The sequence below is a fragment of the Armigeres subalbatus genome, chromosome 3 (genome assembly GCF_024139115.2).
Source record: "Armigeres subalbatus isolate Guangzhou_Male chromosome 3, GZ_Asu_2, whole genome shotgun sequence".
NCBI lineage: Eukaryota > Metazoa > Arthropoda > Insecta > Diptera > Culicidae > Armigeres > Armigeres subalbatus.
The window spans coordinates 223,219,881-223,244,094 of NC_085141.1; the positions used below are offsets into that span (position 1 = coordinate 223,219,881).

Sequence of the window (24,214 nt, forward strand, 5' to 3'; positions counted from 1 at the left end):
GTTAGGAAAATTTCCAGGACAGTGTGCGATTATCTTGAAAGAAAACTCTGTTCCGTCATTGCATTACCGGAAGCGAGTTCCATTAGCTCTCCATGACCGTTTGAAATCGGAACTGGCACGACTGGTGAAAGAAGATATAATCTCTCCTGTGGACTATCCAACGGATTGGGTTAGTAACATGCAACTGGTGGAAAAAACGAACGGTGACTTACGCATTTGCATTGATCCGAAACCACTCAATAAGTGTATCAAGCGAGAACATTTTCTCATCCCTACTCAACAGGATTTGTTCAGCAGCCTATCAGGGAAACACGTTTTCACTGTTCTGGTTTTGAGTAGCGGATTCTGGCAGATGGAACTGGACCGTAATAGTTCTGATTTAACAACGTTTATGACACCATTTGGCCGCTACAGATGGCAACGAGTGCCATTTGGTTTGAACAACGCTCCTGAAATGTTTCAACGTAAAATGGTAGCAATATTTGGTGATATTCCGGGGGTTGAAGTATATTTTGATGATGTTCTGATAGCAGGCGAGGATGAAGATGAGCATGACAGAGCACTGTCGCAAATTATTGAGCGAGCTCGTCAGAATAACGTTAAATTTAATGCTGACAAACTGCAGTTTCGTCAAAGCAAGGTGTCTTTTATGGGCAGTATTATCGGCGATGGGGAAATCCATCCACTGGATAAGGACGTTCGTGCAATAACGCACATGCCAAAGCCTTCGTGTGTTGCTGACGTCTCTAGGTTGCTAGGTCTTCTAAAGTATCTTGCAAAGTATATTCCAAACCTATCCAAACGTACAGTAAACCTACGAAAATTAACTCATCAAGGTACAAAATGGGAATGGACTGAGTTGCATGACCATGAATTACGAGATTTGCTTTCATCCATCAGTACGAAACCAACGCTTGTTATTTACGATCCGAGTAAACCGTGTATTGTTCAGTCAGATAGCTTAAAAGATGGTCTAGGCTGTGTTCTTCTGCAGGATAATGGTCCTGTAGCGTACGCATCTCGTACTTTAACCAGTAGTGAGCAGAAATGGGCCCAAATTGAAAAGGAACTTCTGGCAGTTGTGTTCGCGTGTCAAAGGTTTCACCATTTCTTATACGGACGAGAATTCACAGTACAGTCGGACCACAAGCCGCTCGAGACCTTAGTGAAACGAGATATTGATGACGTCACACCTAGATTGCAGCGAATGTTCATGGTTCTTCTGAAATACACAGGACTTTCAAATGTATATACCCCAGGAAAAGATGTAGTTGTTGCGGACTGTCTTTCTCGTGCATCGTTGCCTGATGTTGATGAATCAACCGCAGACCTTCAAAGTGTCGTGCACTCGTTAACTAGGAACGCATGTATGTCAGAGGAAAACTATGTTCAGTATAAGCAAACCCTTGCCACAGATGAACGATACATGCGAATAGTGAAGTATGTTGAGAACGGGTGGCCTCCGTTTCATAAACTGGACGACCTCAGTCAACTGTTCCATAAAGTTCGAGAGGAACTCCACTATGAAAACGGGTTGTTGTTTAAAAACCATCGCTTGATTGTACCAACTGCATTACAATCCCTGATTTGTAAATGGCTGCATGGCGCACACTTGGGTATCGAGAAAACTCTTGCTAAGGCCAGGACTCAATTTTTCTGGACAGGGATGACCAACGATCTAACAGAAGTAGTTGCATCGTGTACAATTTGTGAGAAATTCAAACGTAATAACTGTAAAGAACCTTTGGTACAGGATGAAATCCCTGAATATCCATTCCATAGAGTATCAATGGATATCTACGAGTATAGTGGACATGATTGGTTGGTAGTAGTAGACGCTTATTCAGGATTCATTTGCTCGGATAGGTTACACGATAAGACTATGAGCAGCGTCTGCAAATTGCTCAAGAAGTTCTTTGTCTGTTATGGATATCCAACCAATGTTCGAAGCGATAATGTCCCGTTTAATTCACTTGAATCTGAGAAGTATGCGAACAAGAATAACATCAGGTTTGAATTTTCCAGTCCTCGTTATCCTCAAAGCAACGGCCTTGCTGAAAAGGCAGTAGCAATATCAAAGAACATATTGAAGCGTTGCTATGAAGTAGGAGAGGTCGATCAGTTTCAATACCGGTTATTGGAATATAATTGCACACCAATCGCAAGCATGAAAATGTCACCCAGCCAATTATTCTTCGGACGACAACTCAAGACCCGTTTACCAATAGACGAAACGCTATTAATCCGTGAAAGGATTGAGGAACATGTCATTCGGAAAAGGATGGAGGTGAAACGGAACATGCAAAAGCAATATTACGACCGTTCTGCAAAACAACTTCCATGTGTAAGATTGGGTGATCGGGTTCTCTTTAAGAAGAACTCGAAAGAATGGCACTATGGACAGGTGGTACGTGACGTTAACGGTCATTCATTTGTAATCAGAGACAACTTCGGTAATCATTATCGTCGTAACCGTAGATTTATGACACATACTTCGAATAATGCATACAACTCTAGTGATTTACTAGTGGAAGATGAAGAAACAAATTCTCATCACCATAATGCTGTCAATATCTCATCTAGCCTATCGCAGAACCTTGAAGAAAATGAAAACATCTCCGAGATCGCGCCCGGACTTTCCAATTCAAATGTTGAGCTTAACAACCAGTCTACTGATATTCCTATCGAAACTAATGATTCTTCGATTGGTCATACAGTGTTGAACGATCATTGTCGTTCACCACAGATTCCGCAAAATTCTCTGAATGCGTTCCAACATGCTTCACCACCCATCGCTCCTCGTGTAACACGAAGTGGTCGTTCAGTTAATCCTCCAAAACGCTATGGTGAATGGGTGACTCAATGAACAAATTATTGAATACTCGGAGAAATCTCTTGAACTAATCTTAAAAGAAAAGAATGCGTGTAATAATATGATCAATTATAACCCTATTATATAACGCTTACTCACACCTCCATGCATTTGTCTTAGGGACCAACAATAAAACGGTATGTCACTTAGTCAGCTAGCTAGATATAAGCAGCGTCGCAGTGCTCGTGTGTCTTATAAATTTATAAGAGTTTTATTCGATATCAATAAAAGCTACGCTTGTTACAATGTGTAAATAAAATAACGTGGTGATGGATATTTAAAATAAAATGCGGTTGGAACTTGAAATTATGTTCCTGAGAAAATGATCAAAAGGTTCGGCATTCGAGCTGCAATTAATATTTGTTCTGCGCGACCCACTAACAATCTGCTCGCGACCCCCCTGGGGGTCGGGACCCACAGTTTGGGAAACCATGAACTAGGGGAATCGGCAACGATAGACAGCAAGAACCTATGCCTAGAATCTGGCGAACGAGTGGACCCCTTGGAATACTATGGACATCAAGCTCTGATGAATTGAGCTTCTTCACCCGCCTGAGTGAGGAGGTTGGGAATCTACTGGACGACGGTTCTCGACCGACAAAACGGCAAGTACTGCGGTGCGTCGTGTCATTGTTTGATCCTCTTGGATTACTTGCGCTGTTCATCATTCATGGAAAAGTGTTGATCCAGGATTTGTGGCGAGCTCAAACCGAGTGGGATGAAGCCGTAAGTGACGATGTATTTGAGCTGTGAAATCGTTGGATTGGGATGATCGAGTTCATAGCAACCGTAAACATTCCTAGTTGCTATTTTCCCCGAGCTACAATACAAACGTACGAAAATGCTCAACTTCTTTGCCGACGCCAGCAAGATTGCTTACGCTTGCGCCGTGTACATTCGAACTTACGCTGAAAATGGAACGTACAATTGTGCTTTGATCTCCGGTAAGGCCAAGGTGGCTCCGCTTAAATCGATGTCTATACCAAGATTGGAGCTGCAAGGATGCGTGCTTGGTGCGCGACTACTCAAGTTTGTCCAAGACAATCACCCAGTTGTATTCTCCAAAAGATTCCTTTGGACGGACTCTACTACAGCGAGGTCATGGATCAGATCGGACCCACGACGCTATAAACCCAAAGGAGGGTGGCCGAAAGCAATGAATCAGTGGAAGCTACAACCGAAGATACGAGAACATCAGTGATGCTACATTTCGTGTTCCAGCCAATTTTAGATTTTGAACGATTTTCGTCGTGGAAGAAGATCATACGAAGCATAGCCTTCGTCTTACTAGGCCTAAGCTAAGCCCGAGCGAAAAAATCTACAAGCACTTACACAAGAATAGCTGATTGATGCAGAATGTGCAATTTTGAAAAACGTACAGCGAGAGTGTTATCTCGAAGAAACGGCAATCCTCGAATCAAAAGAACACTGATATCGACGGAAGTATCAAATGCAGGTATAGTTTTATCTCGAAGGGAAGAACTGTGTGGTTGGATGTCCAAATCTGACGGAAGCCCCGAAGGTACTTCCTTATTAACACCAACTGCGTTTGAATCCGTATGGTTTCGATCGAAGATTTGCTTCTGAATCGCTTGTGCAGCTGATAATTGACTTTCTGTTGGGCTTGCTTCCGCATCCGCGCTGGGATCCAATCTGGGACCCTCGTTCGGTTATCTGTGCGAATAACCTGGCTTCTTCTCTCCTCTTCGGCCGCAATTGAAGTTTCCAACAGCTTCCGGTGCTCGTGTATGTATTTCTTTTCTAGTTCTATTTCTACTCGCTGTCTTTCCAACTCGTGTCGTTCTTGCAGACGTTGCATACCCTCTGCTAAGTTCGCCGAAGATCGACTGGCGACACTAGCGTTTGACGAGGGACGAGAGAGGCACCGCTGGCACCGGGTACACACCGGTAATTGATCCTGAGACACCGGCACAACTGAAGTGCCACCACACATCGCACGTATCGCATTGGATTATATTGTCTCCTTCATCCGGTCTGTTGCAACCAGCACATCCATTTTTCTTACCGGTAGATTGATGGCTCGCCATGAAATTTTTGAAGTTTGTTTACGACAGAAACAAAAGACGGTACACTGACTTCTGTAGCGAATTTATAATTAGGTTTTTAGTAGAACTTACTTTTCAGTGACCCTTTGAACGTTTATGGCCTTTGTTTACTGCCCAATGGACTTTCGAACCGGATTCGACTACTCAAGTTTGTTCAAGACAATCACCCAGTTGTATTCTCCACACACTTACAGTCACTCTCAAAATTGAGCGTACAGCATGGATAAGATGAATATATTCGAAATTTCCTAAGGAAATTTAATTGTTGGCTCGGTTGTTTTTAATGCATTTCAATATTCACCCTTTCCTTCAATGTATGCGTACATAAAATGGTTGAAATTTTTTCTCTAAAGTTCATTTATTTGAAAATAATCTCAAAATACGCCTATTGGATGTGACAAAATTGAGCGTACAGCTAATGTTTTTCTGTAAAATTTCTTATTATAAACACGATTAATGTATTTTAATATTGTTTTTTCATGATTATATTTATAATAATAAACATCCGCTACTTAAACATTCAATGTTTTGAAATTAAACCATGTTTTAATCAAAATGGCGAACAAGTAAGATGTATAAACAATGCTATTTAACAATTCAGTACTGCTGGGCAAAACAGATGCTTTAATATATGGATTTCACCGGCATCGTGTCTTATATATGATAGATAATCGAAATCGAGCGAGACATACGATAAATTTGGGAAAATTTAGTCGGTAAATGATGAAAACAGATATAAACATACAAAGAAAACGACAAATGTTGGGAACGGCATATTTCAAATTAAGTATAACTTTATTTAAAAGTCGATGTATAGGTAGCTTATAAGCTCAGGACACTCATTAATAATAATATTAATAAAAGAGCAGCACACGGATACATTATAAGATGTCATTTTATATTTGAAGGCTCAGTCACCGTAGGAACAAATTTGGTTGAATCATTTAAATTCACCAAGATATCATTGAAAACGCTGCCGAACCCTTAAAAAAGTTTATTTTTACTCGCCACATGGAAATCATCCAATTGTATCCCCTATGGTAACAGACCGTGGAGTTCAATCCAAATTTAATTATGAAATTACGATTTTAAGCTATCTTTCCAATATTCAATCAGAAGTGCTCTACGGGATTGAAAAGCTGTTTTTATGTTCGGTACCTTAACATGCACCTTGTACTTTTGGAATTTGACTGTGAATGATTGGATTCAATAATATTACTCTTGATGATAGACCTGAGACAATAATCGAGCTTTAAAACAAATTTAAGTTGAAAACATACTAAATTTGAATTATTTTTTTTTTTTATTCCTTTATTTATTTGTTTGGCACTCTGTGTTACTTAACCGCTACTGTGCCGAAATCTACTGTGGTATTCTGCTCTACAGAATCCACACAGAATCTATTTTTAGATTTCCATTACCATTATTGTTGTCGTTGCCAGTCCATTTCATCGTGAGTCCATTGTGTCCGTTTGTCCATGTCGTGTATTCAATGATCGTTGCATTGTTCGGTTGCCATTAATCCGGGTAACGTTGGAGGAATGCCTCCGAGAAGAACAAGTTGTCAGTCGTCATCAGGCAGCCGTGACGGTAAGGCGCGTACCCCAAACGCCACCGTATGGGCTGCGGATCTGGCGACTGACGAGGGTTTGGTGGAGGAGCTGGGAATCGAACCCATGACCATTCGCTTGTAAGGCGAACGTGTAGCCAACTACGCTACGGGACCCCCCCATAAATTTGAATTATGTCATTCCTAACATTTGTCGTTTTCTCTGTATGTTTACATCTGTTTTCATCATTTACCAACTGAATTTTGACAAATTAATCGTATGTCTCGCTCGATTTCAATTATCTGTCATATATAAGATACGATGCCGGTGAAACAAACAAATTAAAGCATTTATTTTGCCCACAGGCATTGAATTGTTAAATAGCAATGTTCTTAGGGAAGATCCATTAATTACGTAACGCAAAAATCGACCATTTTCAACCCCCCTCCCCACTATGTCACACTTTTTGTATGAAACATCTGAAATTTTTGTATGGGTTGTCACACATCGGGGAACTCCCCCTCCCCCTCTAAGCGTTACGTAATATATGGATGTTCCCTTACCTCTCACTTGTTCGCTATTTTGACCAACACATGGTTTAATTTCAAAACATTGAATGTTTAAGTAGCGGGTGTTTATTATTATAAATATAATCATGAATAAACAATATTAAAATACATTAAACGTGTTTATAATAAGAAATTTTGTAGAGAAAAACTCGCTGTACGCTCAATTTTGTCACATCTAATAGGCGTATTTTGAGATTATTTTCAAATAAATAAACTTTAGAGACAAAATTTCAACAATTTTATGTACGCATACATTGAAGGAAGGGATGAATATTGAAATGCATTAAAAACAACCGAGCTAACCATTTAATTTCCTTTGAAATTTTCGAATGTAGTCAACTAATCCATACTGTACGCTCAATTTTGAGAGTGACTGTAGTTTTTATTTCTGCAGCTCGGCAAAAATCCGCTCAGCCGTGCGCCAGCAAAATAAAAAACTGATATTCCGGCAAAAATGACGTTTGTTAGCTGATTTTCGGCAAATTATTTGCTGATTTCCAGCAATTTTGACAGAAATTTCGGCAAAAAACATGTTTGCTGGGGCACGGCTGTGCGAATCTCGGTAAAAGTTGACCATTTCGCTGAGATCCCGGTAAAAAATTAAGTGTGCAGAAGATTGCTTTGGACGGACTCTACTACAGCGAGGTCATGGATCAACACTATTCCGTGAATGATGAACATCGCAAGTAATCCAAGAGGATCAAACTATAAATATTCGCTACAGAAGTCAGTGTGCCGTCTTTTGTTTCTGTCGTCAACACAAACTTTTTGGAACATAGCATTATCCGAATTACTCGCAACGGCCCCATTCGACGAAGCATCTTGTCCCATTGTTTGCTATTGATCAGAAGTTATGACCAAACACTATTTTTTATGCGCAAAACACGCTAAAAACACTCATTCGTATTTTTCTGTTTTTTTTTTGTACGAGAACGCAATATCGGCCTCTAATGACATTTTAGGTATGATGATAATGATTGCATTGGGAATAGTCTTAAATGATTGGTATTTAATTTTCTTAAAATTTCTCGTCTTTCCACTCACCACAATTCAACGACGGTTTTTCACATTTAGCGCATAGCAAGCCAAAGGTCTTCTTTTTATCTTATCAGACAATAAATACCAATCATATGATTGGTAGCACCAGTGTTTAGTTAATAGATTTAGCAGCATAATAAGTTCCTACATTAGTTATCCTTCCATATGGTGTCTTCGGCCAAAGTACCATAAAAAATAATCAATATCTCTAAAACACCCACTACACAAAAGTAAAGATTTTCCTATTTCACGTAAGTCCATTTATAGAATGTTATATGGGGAAACATTTTTCCATATTTTTCCATAGGTACATGGAGCTTGCTTTAAAAATACTGAAAAAAATATTCTAAACGCCCCGATAGAACATTTCCGTTTACCCATGGTGTGAAAGAAAAGAGTTTATACTTTCACGTAGTTGGCACAGTGATTTTATGAAATAATATTTTCCTATAGAGACACTGTGGCCACGTCATTACAGGAATATTCTTGAAAACACGTCAATCTTGATAACATTTTTCTTGGTAATAGTTTGCTATGTATTTAGTATACGATCTACTACTTCTTTGTTGTTATTACATCTCCAGTAGGGACTTTAAATGGCACCTCGCAGCTAAGTATCTATCAAGCATTTCCACAGTTATTAGCTACAGGTTTTCTGAGCCTTGGTACAATTTTTGTATTCGTTTATTATAACCTCATGATACTTTAATGGACATGGAAGTTGAGAAAATTTCTTGTAATGGAACTCGCCATTTTCGGATTAATTTCCATTTCTACGCTATTGCTCGTAAGCTCTACAGGAGATCCCACATATTGGGCTTAAATTATCAGAGAATATTTTCTCACTCAAAGACATACTCCTGGGTGTGCCCCGCAGAATTCGTCAACGTTTTTCTTCCCCAATCAGTCTGATGACTTGTTTGTCCGTTATATGGTCACAGCAGCAATTTTCTAACATTAATTGCAATAAAGGGTAAAACTTCTATGTCCGGCCAGCATCGATCAAAATCATCCTCAACCTCCAGACAATAAATTCATTCATTCAAATTAAAAGCATTGGGCTTGACCGCAAAATCCATTAGCTCGTTAATTGTGTGACACCCAGCAGTATCATCATGCGTCTATCGCCTCGCCGGAGGACCGCGGGGCCTCGTCATCAGTTCATATTTGTCAGCCACCTCGCGGTCATCTGGGCGCGTCTTCCATCTATTTCATCAAGATGAGGAAAATTCGATTGTGTATAGTTGCCTTTGGAATACTTTGTTTACATATGCTGGTATTGAATGGTGTGAAGGAGATTTGGTTCCGTTTGTTGTTGCTTGCTGGTGAGAACGCATGCCCTGCGGAGAACCATTGCTCACAATTGCTGGAATCGATATTTAATACTCTTGATCAAATTATTATTTAATCAAACTTATTTGATTAGGCAAAATGATCATGCGGGAGCCTCTGGGATTGTTTACTATGAAATCACATTTAATTATATCGTAAAATTTATCCTGGTTCAGCGCTACTTTAATGTATTTTAGAACATTGAAATGTGATTGAGTTTAAGTTTCGAATTATTTATTTATTGTGTCGTCAATCAATTTTGTAGACCTAGTTTTTACATTAGTAGCTTTAACCGATAATAGTTAACAATACTTTTTGTAAAATGAAGTACTTGATTAGAAATATTGTAATAGAGTGCCATCAACTTATAATACGTGTAAAGAAGTGTTTTAGCTGCATTTTTGACATAGTTAAGTAAATAGTGTCACAATGTTTTTGCCTTTCTCGTACAACTAAGTTGTACCGAAAGGCTATCATTTCACTCCAAATTCGAACTTTTGATAGAAGTCCCGGAGACCCATAGTGTTATATACCATTCGACTCAGCTCAATGAACTGAACAAATGTCTGTCTGTCCGTGTGTGCGTGTGTGTGTGTGTGTGTATGTGTGTGCGTGTGTGTGCACAAAATGCCATAAAAACATTAGCCAAATTTTCACATAGAAACTCTTAACTGATTTTCTTGCAACAAGTTGCATCCGACAGAGACTAAAACGCTGTTGATCACTATTGAATTTCATAATAATTGCAAATTGCAAAAAATAGATAATATTAAAATAGTGATGAGGCATAGTCACATAGAACAATAATGTGTTATGAAAATGCCTTGCATCTATGAATATTTTATCCGTGGCTTCCCATTAAGAGTTTCATCGTACTAAAAAGTTCTCGTGTTACACGCATTTAGGCGTAAGTATGCTCTTCGTTCAGTTTCATAGTACTATGAAATTGTCCGAAAGTCAAAATTCGAACATAGGAAATTCGAGAAACTTTTAGCAGCGCCATCTGTCGTCTACTAGTGTAAATTTTCTATCATAACATTAGACGGTGTAACTGTTTTGCCTTTCTTGTACATCATCGAGGTGTAAGCGTAAAGGCTACATTCATTACCTTTTTGCGCGAGAAAGGCGCCATCACCGCTAGGTGGATTAATCTGGGTTTTTTAAAGTCAGTCTGCTTCAAAGGTCCATATTTAGCGTAATTGATTCGATGAATATTTTGTCGATGTCGCAGTTGTCGTGACGGTACATAAAAGTTCAGTTTTGATAATAGCTGTGGGGAGTCAATTCTATGGGAGACAATATTGTTTACAAAAGATACCATGGCAATGTCACGATGCATTTTCAGTGTTTAAGGGTCTGTCTCATTTGGAGAATTAAACTTAAAAGTGACAGTTCGAAAATTAAAAAATCACCCCGTTATAAGAATGGCTGGTGCTACCCAGCAATTCCAATAGGACATCGATGGAAAATGATTCGATATCTGTCAAAAGTAATCTTGCTCTGCGAGCAGGGTTACCGTTTTGACTCGAAGTCCGGACACATAAGCACTGCAGAATTTTCAGTTGAATATTTCAAACGGAATTAAGTACTTGACACTTATTGATAACACACCCTGTCAAGATTAACTTATGAAATTTGATGTACTGTACTGAAAATGACATTTTGTGAGCACGAAATAGCTAATATAATCGAAAACGTTGAACATCGCTTGCTTCGAAATCCGGACACAGTATAAGGGATGCTTCAAATACCGGACAATTTTGCTTCGAATTTCCGGACACTTCGAGTTTGGCTATATTGATTTTCAAATAGGCAATTTAATCCGTTCAAAGACAACTAGGATAAAGCATTCATATTTCTCGATTAATATAAGTCCGTAATGTAAGGTTTCTATGCAGATTTGTATGGAAATCTGGCATCCCCCGGTTGTGAGTACCATCCGAAGTTTCTGCTCCGAGATTGACCAGGAATACCAAAACACAGCATTTGAAACCAAGTGGGAGCATTTAACTGCAATATATAACATTGGAAATCCTTTTATATTTGTTTTGTTTTTGATGGGATGGACATCAGAGAATTAAAATTCTGCATTATCTTATCATTGTAAAGATATACTTCGAAATATAGACATTAATGGTATTTATGTGTCCTTTGAATTCCGTTTGCTATTAGAAATCAAGGATTGAAAGGAGCGATTGAAATAATGAATTCATGCGGATTGATAAATCCAGGTGTGTCCGAGAAATATTGAGATTTTTTTAATTGACGGGTGTCGCTCACAACGTGTCTTTTATACAATTCTGTTAACAAAAGCAAGTTTTACGAACTTCTTTTTTTCTACAAAAATGTGAATGATTAAAAAGACAACCTTTAAATAGAAACTAAAGGCAAGTTTTGCTACTTGTGTGCAATTAATGAAGTGATTCAATTTACAATGTGTGTATAAGCATATATCGATAAGTTGAGAGCAAGCAATGTTCCTTTTGTGGTGTAGCAACTCAATATAATGAAATTTTATCTATGCTTGCTAATAACGAATCATTTGATTTCAATTAACTTAACTGATAAACAGTTATTTCACATCATTTCAGCATGTCCGGAAATCGAAGCAATTGTAAAAACTTGCCTCGAAGTCCGGACATTCAGAAAATGTAATAAAAATTACAAAGCTATGAATTTCCAAGCAATTTCTCTAATACACGACAAAGAATGCTATCATACTATGTTATTAAATTACTAATACCCCTTGCAAATGATAGAATATAGAAAATATGAGCTTAGTTTTTCTAATGTTGAGTCTTAACCTGCATTCTAAGAAAGACGAAATTCACCGTTGATCATGACATGTCTTCTACTTTTACCTTCAATTTTCAAGGTTTTACCACAGATTACAGATTACTTACATTTGTTAAAATGGTTGCAAGTCTGAGAATCGTTCCCTGCATTGATAACCCAAGAAATACTTGTTGAGATGGTAAATAAAGTCAAATAACAATTGAAGTGTCCGGATTTCGAAGCGTCCGGCAATTCGATGCAAAACGGTATTTGATAATTATTGAAATGTCACTTTTAAGTTTAATTTCAGTTTGATTATCCAATTGAGATAGACCCTAAATATCCATAAACTTGCAACGAGTTACATATGGAAAAACGGCCCAACCCAACTTGCCCAACAAGTGCATATAAACTGACTGGCGTTATAGCTACCTAGCAGTGCCATACTGCCATAAACAGATGTGACAGCTGTCATATCGTACAAGAAAAAAGAAGAAGAAGAAAAAGTGCATATAACAAAAAATGGTTCCGAGCTAACTTTACATTTTCTCTGTATCTGTAATCGAGAAGTAGAACCAAACTATGCTATAATATTCTAAAGTAGGCCTAACGCATGAGTCCTGGAAATTGTAAGAAAATCGTTTTATGAAATTCAACATGTTATTGGATTTGCTCAAAATTGTGTTATTATAATGATCAATGAATGTGAATTTTGAATCCAATATCACTTCCAGGTCTCTAACTCTATCACGCCTTGCTACACTTTGATTGTCGCGCTGAGAAATGGTGAGTTGACATCTGGGAAGGAAACACACAGCTCTGGTCCTCACAAGTTCCAATCTCACGCTTCCATCGGTCTTCCGATGACAATCAACAGCCAGCTAAGGGTCTGTCTCATTTGGAGAATTAAACTTAAAAGTGACAGTTCGAAAATTAAAAAATCACCCCGTTATAAGAATGGTTGGTGCTACCCAGCAATTCCAATAGGACATCGATAGAAAATGATTCGATATCTGTCAAAAGTAATCTTGCTCTGCGAGCAGGGTTATTCGATGATTATTGAAATGTCACTTTTAAGTTTAATTTTAGTTTAATTCTCCAAATGAGACAGACCCTAAGGGTTTTGTACTTAGCTGGTAGTGCAGCCTGGGCACTGTTGTCCTTCTGACATCAGCTAGAGTGAGGGGGTGCGACCAAGGGTACCATCGTCCCTAACCCCTAATCCCAAGGCGTTAAGCGACCCGTGCCGAGGGGATGCATGGCCAGGTGAAATAATGAGCTAGGCCTTTAACGGAGCCTGTGGGGTACCTGGACACCCTTCACAGTAATTGTCCCTTATCGGGCTCTGGCGTGGTGGACCTCTAGTGTAGGCGACAACCCCTTCGCAAGAGGTGGGTTGTTCAGGTCTCCGCCTAGGAGGCTAGAGGCAATAGTCGGCAGCTCGATGCGCAGCGGCAGCGTGGGTCACTTAACCTTTGTGACGCTTCATTTGTTCGCTTCAACCTGTCGTCCAGCACACACGACTTACCTGATCGACGGACGGCACGAGTAGAGATGTCGTAAATTAATCGATTACTTCGATTAATCGATTAATCGTTGTAATAATCGATTAATTTTGAATCGATCATTACCTAACGATTAATCGATTCAATAATCGAGAGAGATCGAGAGTAATCGATTTGTTACTTATCGATTAATCGGGATTTTACGACATCATAAGGATGTCGCAAATTAATTGATTACTTCGATTAATCGATTCATCGTTGTAATAATCGATTAATTTTGAATCGATTATTATCCAACGATCAATCGATTCAATAATCGACAGGAATCGAGAGTAATCGATTAGTTACTAATCGATTAATCGGGATTTTACGACACGAGAAAGAGGACGACTTCCTCTCGTAGCAATGCACGAACTAGATGTCACCGACACGCACATATCTCCGTTGAACACCGTGCCATTAATGTGCGTACTGTCGATTAATACATTCGTAACGGGCTCAGGGGTGTGCAACCCCACCGCGTTATATTTAATGTAGGGTTACTAGCATCTCACAACATTCTCCTCGGCTATGCCGGTAGAGGTTATGGATGGCCCATGGCTTGTGAGGGCGATGAACCGCAAACGCGATGGGGTTTAAGCCTTCGAGGTGGCGACGGAACAGCTGGACGCCATAATCGACTTTGCGTCATCGAAGCATAATATCAGTAAGGACCTCAAGAGGAGCTTGCTGATACTTCGAAAGTCGATGTTGAACGCCAAGCTGTCGAAACGGCCAAGTGTAAGCCCGTGAAATCCGTGGAGTCGAGGTCTACCCAGACTGAGGCTCAAGTATTCGCGGGTACGTCGGGAGTGACTGGTCCAACGGAGCAGACACAAAAACGGAGGAGACAGTCTCCAGGGGATGAGCTCCCTGGGGGCTACTCCAAAATGCGGGAGTTTACTACCCCGAACAAAGGTAGTGGGGCTTTGAAGCTGAACTCCGGCCAGGGACCTCCAAAACCAGAGATGAAGGACCTGGAAAGGTCCGTCCACCCAGGAAAGGCGGTGGTAAGGGGTTACGGCAGGTTGAGAGCTCTCAGCAGCACCAGACTAGGGAAACGCCTCCTGGACCCTGGTCAAGAACAAGAGGAAACCGAAGACGTCAAGGGCCGAAAAGAAGGCCCAGGCGAATGAGGGTAGCAAGAAGTCTAGGGTAGGTGCCAATCGCTCCAGGGGCGATGCCCTAGTCATCAAGACGGACGAGGCTAAGTACTCGGACGTCTTGAAGGCGATGAGGACTGATGTCAAGCTCAGTGAACTCGGCGCCGACGTACGTCGAATAAGACGTACCCGGACGGGCGAGATGATCCTCGTGCTGAAGCGGGGCATCTCGCAAAGGGGCGCCGCCTACAAAAAGTTGGCGGACTAAGTCCTAGACGAGACGGTCAAGGTGAGGGCACTCATGACGGAGGTGAATCTAAGGGTTAAAGACGTGGACGAGATCACCGAAGTCACCCACCGCAGCCGTTCGGCTACGGATTACGCTACGGATCCTACGGCTACGGATCCAGCAAGGATGCAGGTAGCATTAGTACGGCTATCTGCAGCAGACGCCTCCAAGGTATTCAAGTTAGGGAGCGTCAAGGTGGGATGGTGTACCCTGTGGGCATACACGAGCAACCCGAAGTTTGCTTCAAGTGCCTGGAACCGGGGCACAAGCAATGGGACTGCAAAGGCCCTGACAGAAGCAAGCTCTGCCGACGCTGCGGATTGGAGGGACATAAGGCACAATGCTGCACGAACCCTCCCAATTGTTTGATTTGTTCCAGCAAAGCTGTGAACAGCAAGCACCCCGTGGGGGGTTCGAAGTGCCCGGCGTTTAAGCGTGCTGCAAAATCACAGTGCAGGTAACGCAGCTGGCTTGCTCGGCCTCGTCCGAGTGTCCGGTGTGTGCAGGTTTAGAGGAAACGGCAGACCCGCCTTATTCAGGACAAGAAACGCCGCCTGAAAGAAGCGGAGTGCGAGGAGATGGAACTGCCGTGCCGTTATCAAGAAACACGCAAGTTCTATCAGAAGCTCAACGTATCCCGCAAAGGCTTCGTACCGCGAGCCGAAATGTGCAGTGATAAGGATGGGAGCATTTTGACGGACGAACGTGTGGGGATCGAAAGGTGGAAGCAGCACTACGAGGAACATTTAAATGGCGCTGAGAGTACAGGCAGTGAAAGTAAAGGCAGCGGAGGAGAGGACTACGTCAGTTCAGCGGACGATGAAAACCAACTAGAAGCCATCTTGAGGGAAATTAAGGATGCCATCCAACAGCTAAAGACCAATAAAGCAGCTGGTAAGGATGCTATCGGAGCTGAGCTTATTAAGATGGGCCCGGGAAAGTTGACCACTTGCCTGGGAAACTGAACAGCTACATGAGGAGTGGAAGGAAGGGGTCATATGCCCCATCTACAAGAAAGGCGACAAGCTGGAATGCGAGAACTTTCGAGCGATCACTATCAGTAATGCCACCTACAAGGTGATATCCCAGAATACCTTCCGTCGTCTGTTAATAATAGTGAATGAGTTCGTGGGAAGTTATCAAGCCGGCTTCGTGGACGGCCGATCGACAACGGATCAGATCTTTAATGTACGGCAAATCCTTCAAAAATGCCGTCCCAACGCACCATCTGTTCATTGATTTCAAGGCGGTATACGAAAGTATAGACTATAGATAGTAGAATCTATAGATGAGCGAAAGCATGGCTGAGTCGATTTTTTTGCCCGTGCACACGCGCATATGACGTCACAGCCCTTAACGTTTCCATTGAAATCGTGACGTCATGCTCGTTTGGAGACACGTTTGACAGTTCGTTTGGAGACAGAGGATTTATCTTCGCTCATCTATATATTCCACTATCTATAGTATAGACCGCGTAGAGTTATGGAAAATTATGGACGCGCTTCTTTGGGAAACTTACTAGACTGATCAAAGTGTAGTGATATGTACAAGTTGATAAATAAAATATTCAATGCAAATAAATAATATTATGTATTTATAGTGCATTATATTCGAAATTGTGTTAAAAAAAATCGAATCTTTATCGAAGAACGCCTATTGCTATTTTGCTTTAACAAACGTTTGACAAATCATCAGAGAAACGAAAGCGAATGATTCAAAACCGAACGATTTATACGTTGTCCATTCATCACTAATGTGACATGTTGTTCACGGATGTACATTCGGGTACACACCATTTGATTTCGATTTTTCGGCGGATGCGAACAGACTCGCGTCGGAGCGGCTGGACCACTGGACACCGAGCTGGAGGTGGAACATCAGCTGTCGCTGGAACAGCCCATGACCCTGGAGTATTCGCGAAGAAGACGGTGTGTGGCGGCGAATGAACCGAATGAACCACGAGCTCGCCCAGCTCTATGGCGAATCCAGCATCCATACTAGCTCATACCGGAAGGGTACGATGGGCAGGGCATGTTGCAAGAATGCCAGACAGCAACCCTGCAAAGATGGTGTTCACTTTGGATCCGGCAGGTACGAGACGGTGTGGGGCGCAGCGAGCGAGGTGGGATGACCAAGTACAGAACAACTTGGCGAGCGTAGGACGCATTCGAGGATGGAGAGATGCAGCCTCGAACCGTGTATTGCGGCGTCAAATTGTTGATTCAGTGTTATCTGTTTAGATGTAAGCTAAATAAAATTCATTCATTTAATGAATGAATGAAAAGAGTCAACTCGCCAGTCGTAACTTCCTGTTAAGATAGCATTAAGGAAACAACATTAAATAAAAATGCTACAAACATTAATTTTATGCTAAATTTGAACCGATCTAAAGAAAAGCGTTTGCACTTGCATACAAGATCCTCCATAAAATTGTATCAATTGCGATCATTGCATTTTGCAATAACTGCAATGCAACTGCATTCGAACATCAGTGTGCGATAATGGAATGTTGGATTGCGTTAATGTGTGTGATACGCCAATATGTATTTCGCCTGGTCTGCCGCACCCTAGCGTTGCTTAGCAACGATGTGGCCAAAGGTTAATGTCACTATGAACTGTACGCACTAGCCTCAAGATCAATCAGGAAATTAGTGCTGAATATGGATTTAAGGGATTTTATTAATATTCTTCTTCATACTGGCATTACACATTGGCACAGTTATTTAACCGCGAGGTTTCTAAGCCAGGTTTCCATTTTTGCATTCGTATATCATGAGGCTAGCACGATGATACTTTTATTTTCAGGGAAGTTGAAACTATTTCCAACCCGAAAATTGACTTGACGCGCGTCTTACCGCACGGCTAAGGAGGGCCCCTTTATTAATATTACTATTTCATTTAATTCCCCCACGTTGTAATCTTTAAAGATACATATTTCGACTTTAACAGCAAGGCTGCCTTCGGCTCGTGATTTTTGTAAACCAGCTGTATGTTGTATGACATTTATTTGTTCACCCGTTTTAATTGAAGAAAACAAATAAATAAAAGTCATGTTCTGAATCTATACACACCCGTTTCAAATCGGAAATGTTATTCAATTTCCGTAAAAAGTGAAACTACTCAAAATTTCACTCTGAGTGATTTGAAAAGGGCGCGTAAGTTATCTTATTTCATTTAATAACAACTGAAAGCACTGAACAATCATATTGATCAATTTGACAACACAAAAAAAAACCCGAGACGCTCGGTGATTTTGCTTTTCAGATCTTCGAACACTGTACGCGGTACTTTTTGACAGATCGTCACGAAATAAAGTTATACCGAACGATCACGTCCAATTGTTGAAAATTTGGTAAAAAAAATTACCGTAACCAAAGGAACATCAACTCATGGAGGTTTGACTGTACCAAAGGATTTTGTGAAGTATACTAAAATTTATTAATTTATTTAATAAATTTTAATTATATATTCATTTTTTTGTGTTTAAATAATATACGCAGTTTTGTGTATGGAAGGGGTTTATTTGCAAATTATGTAAATAAGTAAATATAGTACAAGCAGTTCGAAGCACAGAAAATTTTAAATTCAATAGTCAAAGTTCGAAGTATTTCAATCAACGTTGCCGTTCCAAATGATACTAACTCGCGATGCATTTGTGTTTGTAGGCTGAGAAAAGCTTTTGCATACGTTGGTGATACACCTCTTGTTGATTTGTTGCCTTCTTGCTTACTCCTTCGCATGCCAACTGACAAAAGCTCGCTCTCCAGCTAAAATCTCTGGAAAATGAGAGCGATCGCCTACGCACACACGCTTATTCATTGACGGACTGTGGTTAGTATTGGTAGGAAAAGGACGCCAAAGCATCGTCTCGTGTTGAAAGTCGTGTGTCGCCGGACGAATGTTTCGCGTTTTCGCGGCTTGCTCTTCTTTGTGAGTAGGATTTTATACCGAACGCAGCAGTCTAGCAGCAGCAGCAGCACCACATTCAATCGCAGTAACCGCCGTCGAGTTTTGTATAGAGCCAACCGCCAGAGCGCCAACAGATAGGAGCCAGTTTTGTGTCCGTCAATCGAAATTCGAAGATCTTTCTCCACCGGGGTGTGTTTTAATTGACCATCGTTCAGAAAAATAGTTATTAGAGAAGGCTATTTTTCTTTAATTTCGCCAACCACGGTTCGAAAGTTGGCTGTATTTTTCGAGCGCCCGATTTTACTCACACGGTACAGCACTGTCTAATCGTTCAGTTGTGTTTGTCATTTGTCGTGGCCTCCCGTCTCAGTAGTCATTGCATTTCAGTGTGCCGTTCGACGCCTACTCTGCTCAACTGGATTTGCTTTTGTTCCGAAAGGAGTCTGACCGTTCGAGGATCGAAGAGTCGAATATTCCTACTGGATTATAACGAGGAATTATATCGCATTTGGATACAGTTTTAGTGGAAGAAGTGCTTTTTTAGTGATTGACAAGGATTTGTGACCTGGAAAACCGCCAAGTGATTTCCGGAAAATAATAGCTCGAATAAAGAGAAATAAGTGAACCGAAAAGTGCGAATATTTTTATAGGATTGTGTGCGTGAATTTTGCTGCCAGATTTTTACACTTATTCCAACCAGAAACCCCACAGAAACAGAATCTCTTAAAAATGGCCACAGAAGTCGACAACAAGCCCCTAACCGCCGCCACCGAGGAGGAGAAGAAACCCGAACAGCCAGTAGCGGCGGAGAAGAAGGAAGATAGCTCCGCTGCTGCGGCCGCGGTAACGGCCACCGAGGGCGACAAGAAGCCCGCCACTGGCGAGGGTGCTGGCGAGAATCATGCCGCCGCCGATACGGGGGCGGGTGGTGATGGTGCGGCCACATCGGCCGAACAGGCCGCCGCCCCGGCCGCCAAGAAGGAAAAGGAAGTGAAACCACTGGTGCACAAGGCCAACTTCGAGAAGGATGTGGTCTACTTGTACCAGTTCACCCGGACCCCGCTGCTCCCGTCGATGTCCCCGTACTGTCTCAAGGTGGAAACCTGGTTGAGACTGGCTGGGCTTAAGTATGAGGTAGGTGGACTGGATAAAATTGTATTTCCGTTTGGGGAGCGGGATTCGGCAAAATGTTGTGTTGCCGAATCAAATCGCCACAAAGAGAAAAGTCTTGTTAACAAAGGAATCACAGTAGGCCTATTTCGTAAAAATGGGAAATTGTTCAGTGAAGGGTCAGAAGTTCACATATGCTTCGTACTGGGGTACCTACTTTTTGGAATACTTTTTCAAATGCTGTAGGTATACTTTGGATAGGTCAGGGTGTGGTCCACTTAACTTGGGTCTTGGTGATACTTAGCCCTACTAGCATAGTTTTTTAGATCGTTTATCAGTACAATTCTTGTAGTACGTGTTATTCCCTTAATAAACATATTTTCCTGATTTACTAAGATAATCTTTCGTTCACAGGTTTCTTGTTTTACATTTTTGGCTATTTAAGGCTTTCTTTGTACTAAAAAGAGATCGATGTTTTTAACATTTGCTCATATAAGGTTCAACAATATAACAAAATAATAACAGTGAAATTCATTACATTTCAAAATTTAAAGGAAGTGTAAATTTGAATAAATGCGTATCGTATTACAATACTTTTCTAACGATTGTCTATCTGTAATATCGGACTTAAATTTGTTCAAGTGTTTATAACTTCGATGGTAATAATTTCAATAGAATTAGATACTGTGATAAAAATCAAGCAAAAATGGACGTGTGGTCGGAGCGAAAATTATTATTGTATTTTTTTAACTTGTCTAGCGTTTGTTTCATTTGAGGTTAATGATTCGAAGTTGTATTCCTCTGTAAAATAAATCCAGTTCTCACATCTGATTTGGTTATATATTGGACATAATTTTGTATTTGTAGTTATATATTTTAAAGCATTTTTATATATCAAGTAGCATTGAGGTATTCATTCATTCGGACAAGTTTCATATTTTTTTGTCTTTATTAAGGAGACTTTCAGCCCTAGGCTGGCTAGTCTCCGAAAGTTCATTTGTAAATGGTATCAAAAACCCAGAAAACAAAACAAAATATTATAATAGACGATGCAAGTATAATCTGGTTCAGTAACTAACATCTTATGTCATACCTTTTTTTTCTATGGATCAGTTCCTCGCAAGGGCGTCTGCTGTATAATTGTTAATACTTCCGTGTACTTAATGCGGCAGTGAGGGTTCAAGTCTAATAGGATGCCGATTTTTTTCGCAATACAGTGTCGATCAAATTTTGTCACTCTTCGATTTTGTCTACTCCCGATTTTATCACGTTTTCAAGCCGGTTTTATGATGTTCCGATTTTGTCACATTTCGATCCAAATTTGTTACCCCAAAAAATTTTGAGAATTTTAGTCGTTCTTTTTATTTTTCTATAGAATACCGCAAACAACAATGATTTTCGTAAAATAACTTTCACCGCCTGTGGTTTATTATAAATTATTTCTGAGTACCTGTCAAGGATTATGTAAGCCTTTACGACAAGAAATTACGGGTTGTGTTCACGCATGTTGGGTTTCCAAAGCATAAACTGATTCATATTTGTAAAATGAATTAAAAATTTGAAAATATTTTTTTTCCGATTTTGTCACATTCCCTCTTTTACCACCCCAAAATTCACCAGGAGAGTGATGCAATCAGGATATTACTGTATTTCATGAAAAGTGAATCAGAAATTTTCTTAAATCAATTAATTATCACGTAGTTCGATTTTCTTTTGAAATCGAATTCTCGTCTTTAAATCAGCACTGAATTAAGTAACATTTGGTTGGTTGAAAAATGAAATTTAAACAATCAGCACATACAATCAGGCTTGCTGTTCCGGTTCTTCATCTTCTACCACAAATCTTAAAAAACAAATTAAATTAAAACTGATTAGCTTCAAGCATATTACATATTGCTTCGAAACACAAAATATTCCAATAGACAAGTACCGGAATGCTAACCCAGGCAGAAGCTATGAACAAAATAACAAAACATAAACATGATATGGGCTTGATTGATATAAGAAATAAAAGAACAGGTAACAATATCAAAAATTTGCACCGAAATATCAAATGGATAAGAACAAGCCAATATCACATGATATTGATCACTTACTACAAATAGCATAACTTGATCCCCTAGTGATATTTGAGTGCAAAATATTAATGTTGTACTCTGATATTTTATCTCTTATTATATCAATCATGTGCATATCTCATTTTGCTATTTAATCAAGATTTTATATTGTAGAGCTATTTTCGTCTACCCTGGAATAAATGAAAATTTTAATGAATAATGCCTAAAAGACATTCCTTTTTCAAATGTAGGATATCAACATTCTGGCTTTCTGTCGCATATGTTGGCATCCGTTGGTTTCTGTACTCCAATAAGATTCGGCTTTCAACACTCCATCTCGAGATCACTCGCAGCATCTTTCCGATGTGATATGTCGATAGGCCATGCCTGGCCATGCTCGCTCATTCACTGTCATACCAGAGCCGTATCTACACACTCGCTATCTCCATTATGCCATCAGATCAGAATATCCTCAGCAACATGCACAGGCAAGGCAAGTCAACCGAACGTCATGTATTGGTGTGGTCCGTTTCACTCGCGTACGCACCCACTTCTCGTGTGTTTGTGAGTCATGCACAAGCCAGGATAACCAAAATCCACCGTTTCCCCTTTATGGTTTGATAGTCCTCCCGCAATCCACACACAGAGACAGAGATCCCTTTAAATACGACGGAGCGCGGTGGCCCCGTGCCCACCTTTCCACGCACGTCCCTTCGCCACCCATCCTTCGGAAAGGAAACGCACCGACATAATCATTGTCATCGTCATCAACTCGACTCGACAATGCTCCAGACCAGACACACTATACCAATACATACCCGACGAAGGACCGAACACACCGTCTGAAACGTGAAACTCCTCCATGTGCCTGATGCCAGAGCTTCAATCATTATTTACAGGACGACGACGACGTAGCCAACGCCAATGTTGTAGAGTCACCATCAAAGGAGCCAGCTTTTCGAGTCGATTATGCGCTTCTTGGCATGGGTCTTGGGTGACTACATTTAATGGCTATTTGCGAAAGCTTTTCATAGTGATTTCTTCCGCACCGCATCCTCACGCCCGTTTCCGTTGGAATGCTGGGTTGTGTGTTTCTTTTCGGAGAATATGAAGCTTCCTTGGCAGCTCAGATATTAAAGAAATAGGAAATCTTGATTGTAGTGGAGGTACTAGTTAAACTGAACTACTCATTTGTCTATTCCGAGTAGTCCCCAGTTTGCCTTGCGAACAACGACATCCGGAAAACGCGCGATGGGATGTGGAATAATCTTATCATTTGTTATTGGGCGAAAGTCATCAATCAGCAAGATCTACAAACATAATAGCCACCAAATAACGACAACTCATCAGTCGAGTTTTGAGATTGCTCTGATACATGAAGGTGATCATGAACATTCTATGCTCGAATCGGAAGCAAAGCTCGCCTGCAATCTTATTATACTGGTTTGGTTGGAAAAGTTTATCTTACACTGTTATCTTTAGTTGTACCAGTAACAATTGATCATTGATTATCTGTTAATTCTGCTGAAATTTGATTGGGATCACAGGTACCAAGTTTTAACTTTACAACACAAATTCGTTTGTATAGGGGAATAATAGGTATATTCCTGTGGATCACCCAAGGAGATTCCTAATTATTATTACTAGTTGTGTTTTAAAAAAAAACGAGTGTTGGTCTTTTTCCTTCTAATTGTCTAATTCTCATCATGAATTTTTTTTCAGCTCACTACAAACTTAGTGCTCTAAATGCACTTTCAAAGTTATCAATTGGGAGCTCGCGTTTTCAAGGGCACACCATTCAAAATGGAAGCAACGCACAACTGTCATTTTTATTATTTCGCAGCAAAGCTGAAATATCAAAAATTACAGTTGTGCGTTTCCTCCATATTGAGTGTATGGCCCCCGAAAACGTGAGCAAATTTGAAATTCGTGAGGATTGCCCTTAAAGAGCATATTATTCCATTCTCCATCCAGGAAAGCTACTTAAACAAAATTAAACC

General features: G+C 40.4%; 1 protein-coding gene across 2 annotated transcripts in view; it reads left to right on the forward strand.

The window, feature by feature from the left end:
* The first annotated feature begins 19,071 nt into the window (after positions 1-19,071).
* The window catches only part of LOC134220242 (failed axon connections), a 261,853-nt gene continuing 256,710 nt past the window's right edge, over positions 19,072-24,214 (forward strand). Inside the window, exon 1 of one of the 2 annotated variants that reach the window (XM_062699237.1) lies at positions 19,072-20,181. In XM_062699237.1, the coding sequence (XP_062555221.1) occupies positions 19,777-20,181 (405 nt within the window). In that variant the 5' untranslated portion in view covers positions 19,072-19,776. The remainder of the gene's footprint in view (positions 20,182-24,214) is intronic. The other variant, XM_062699238.1, reaches the window with a different exon arrangement.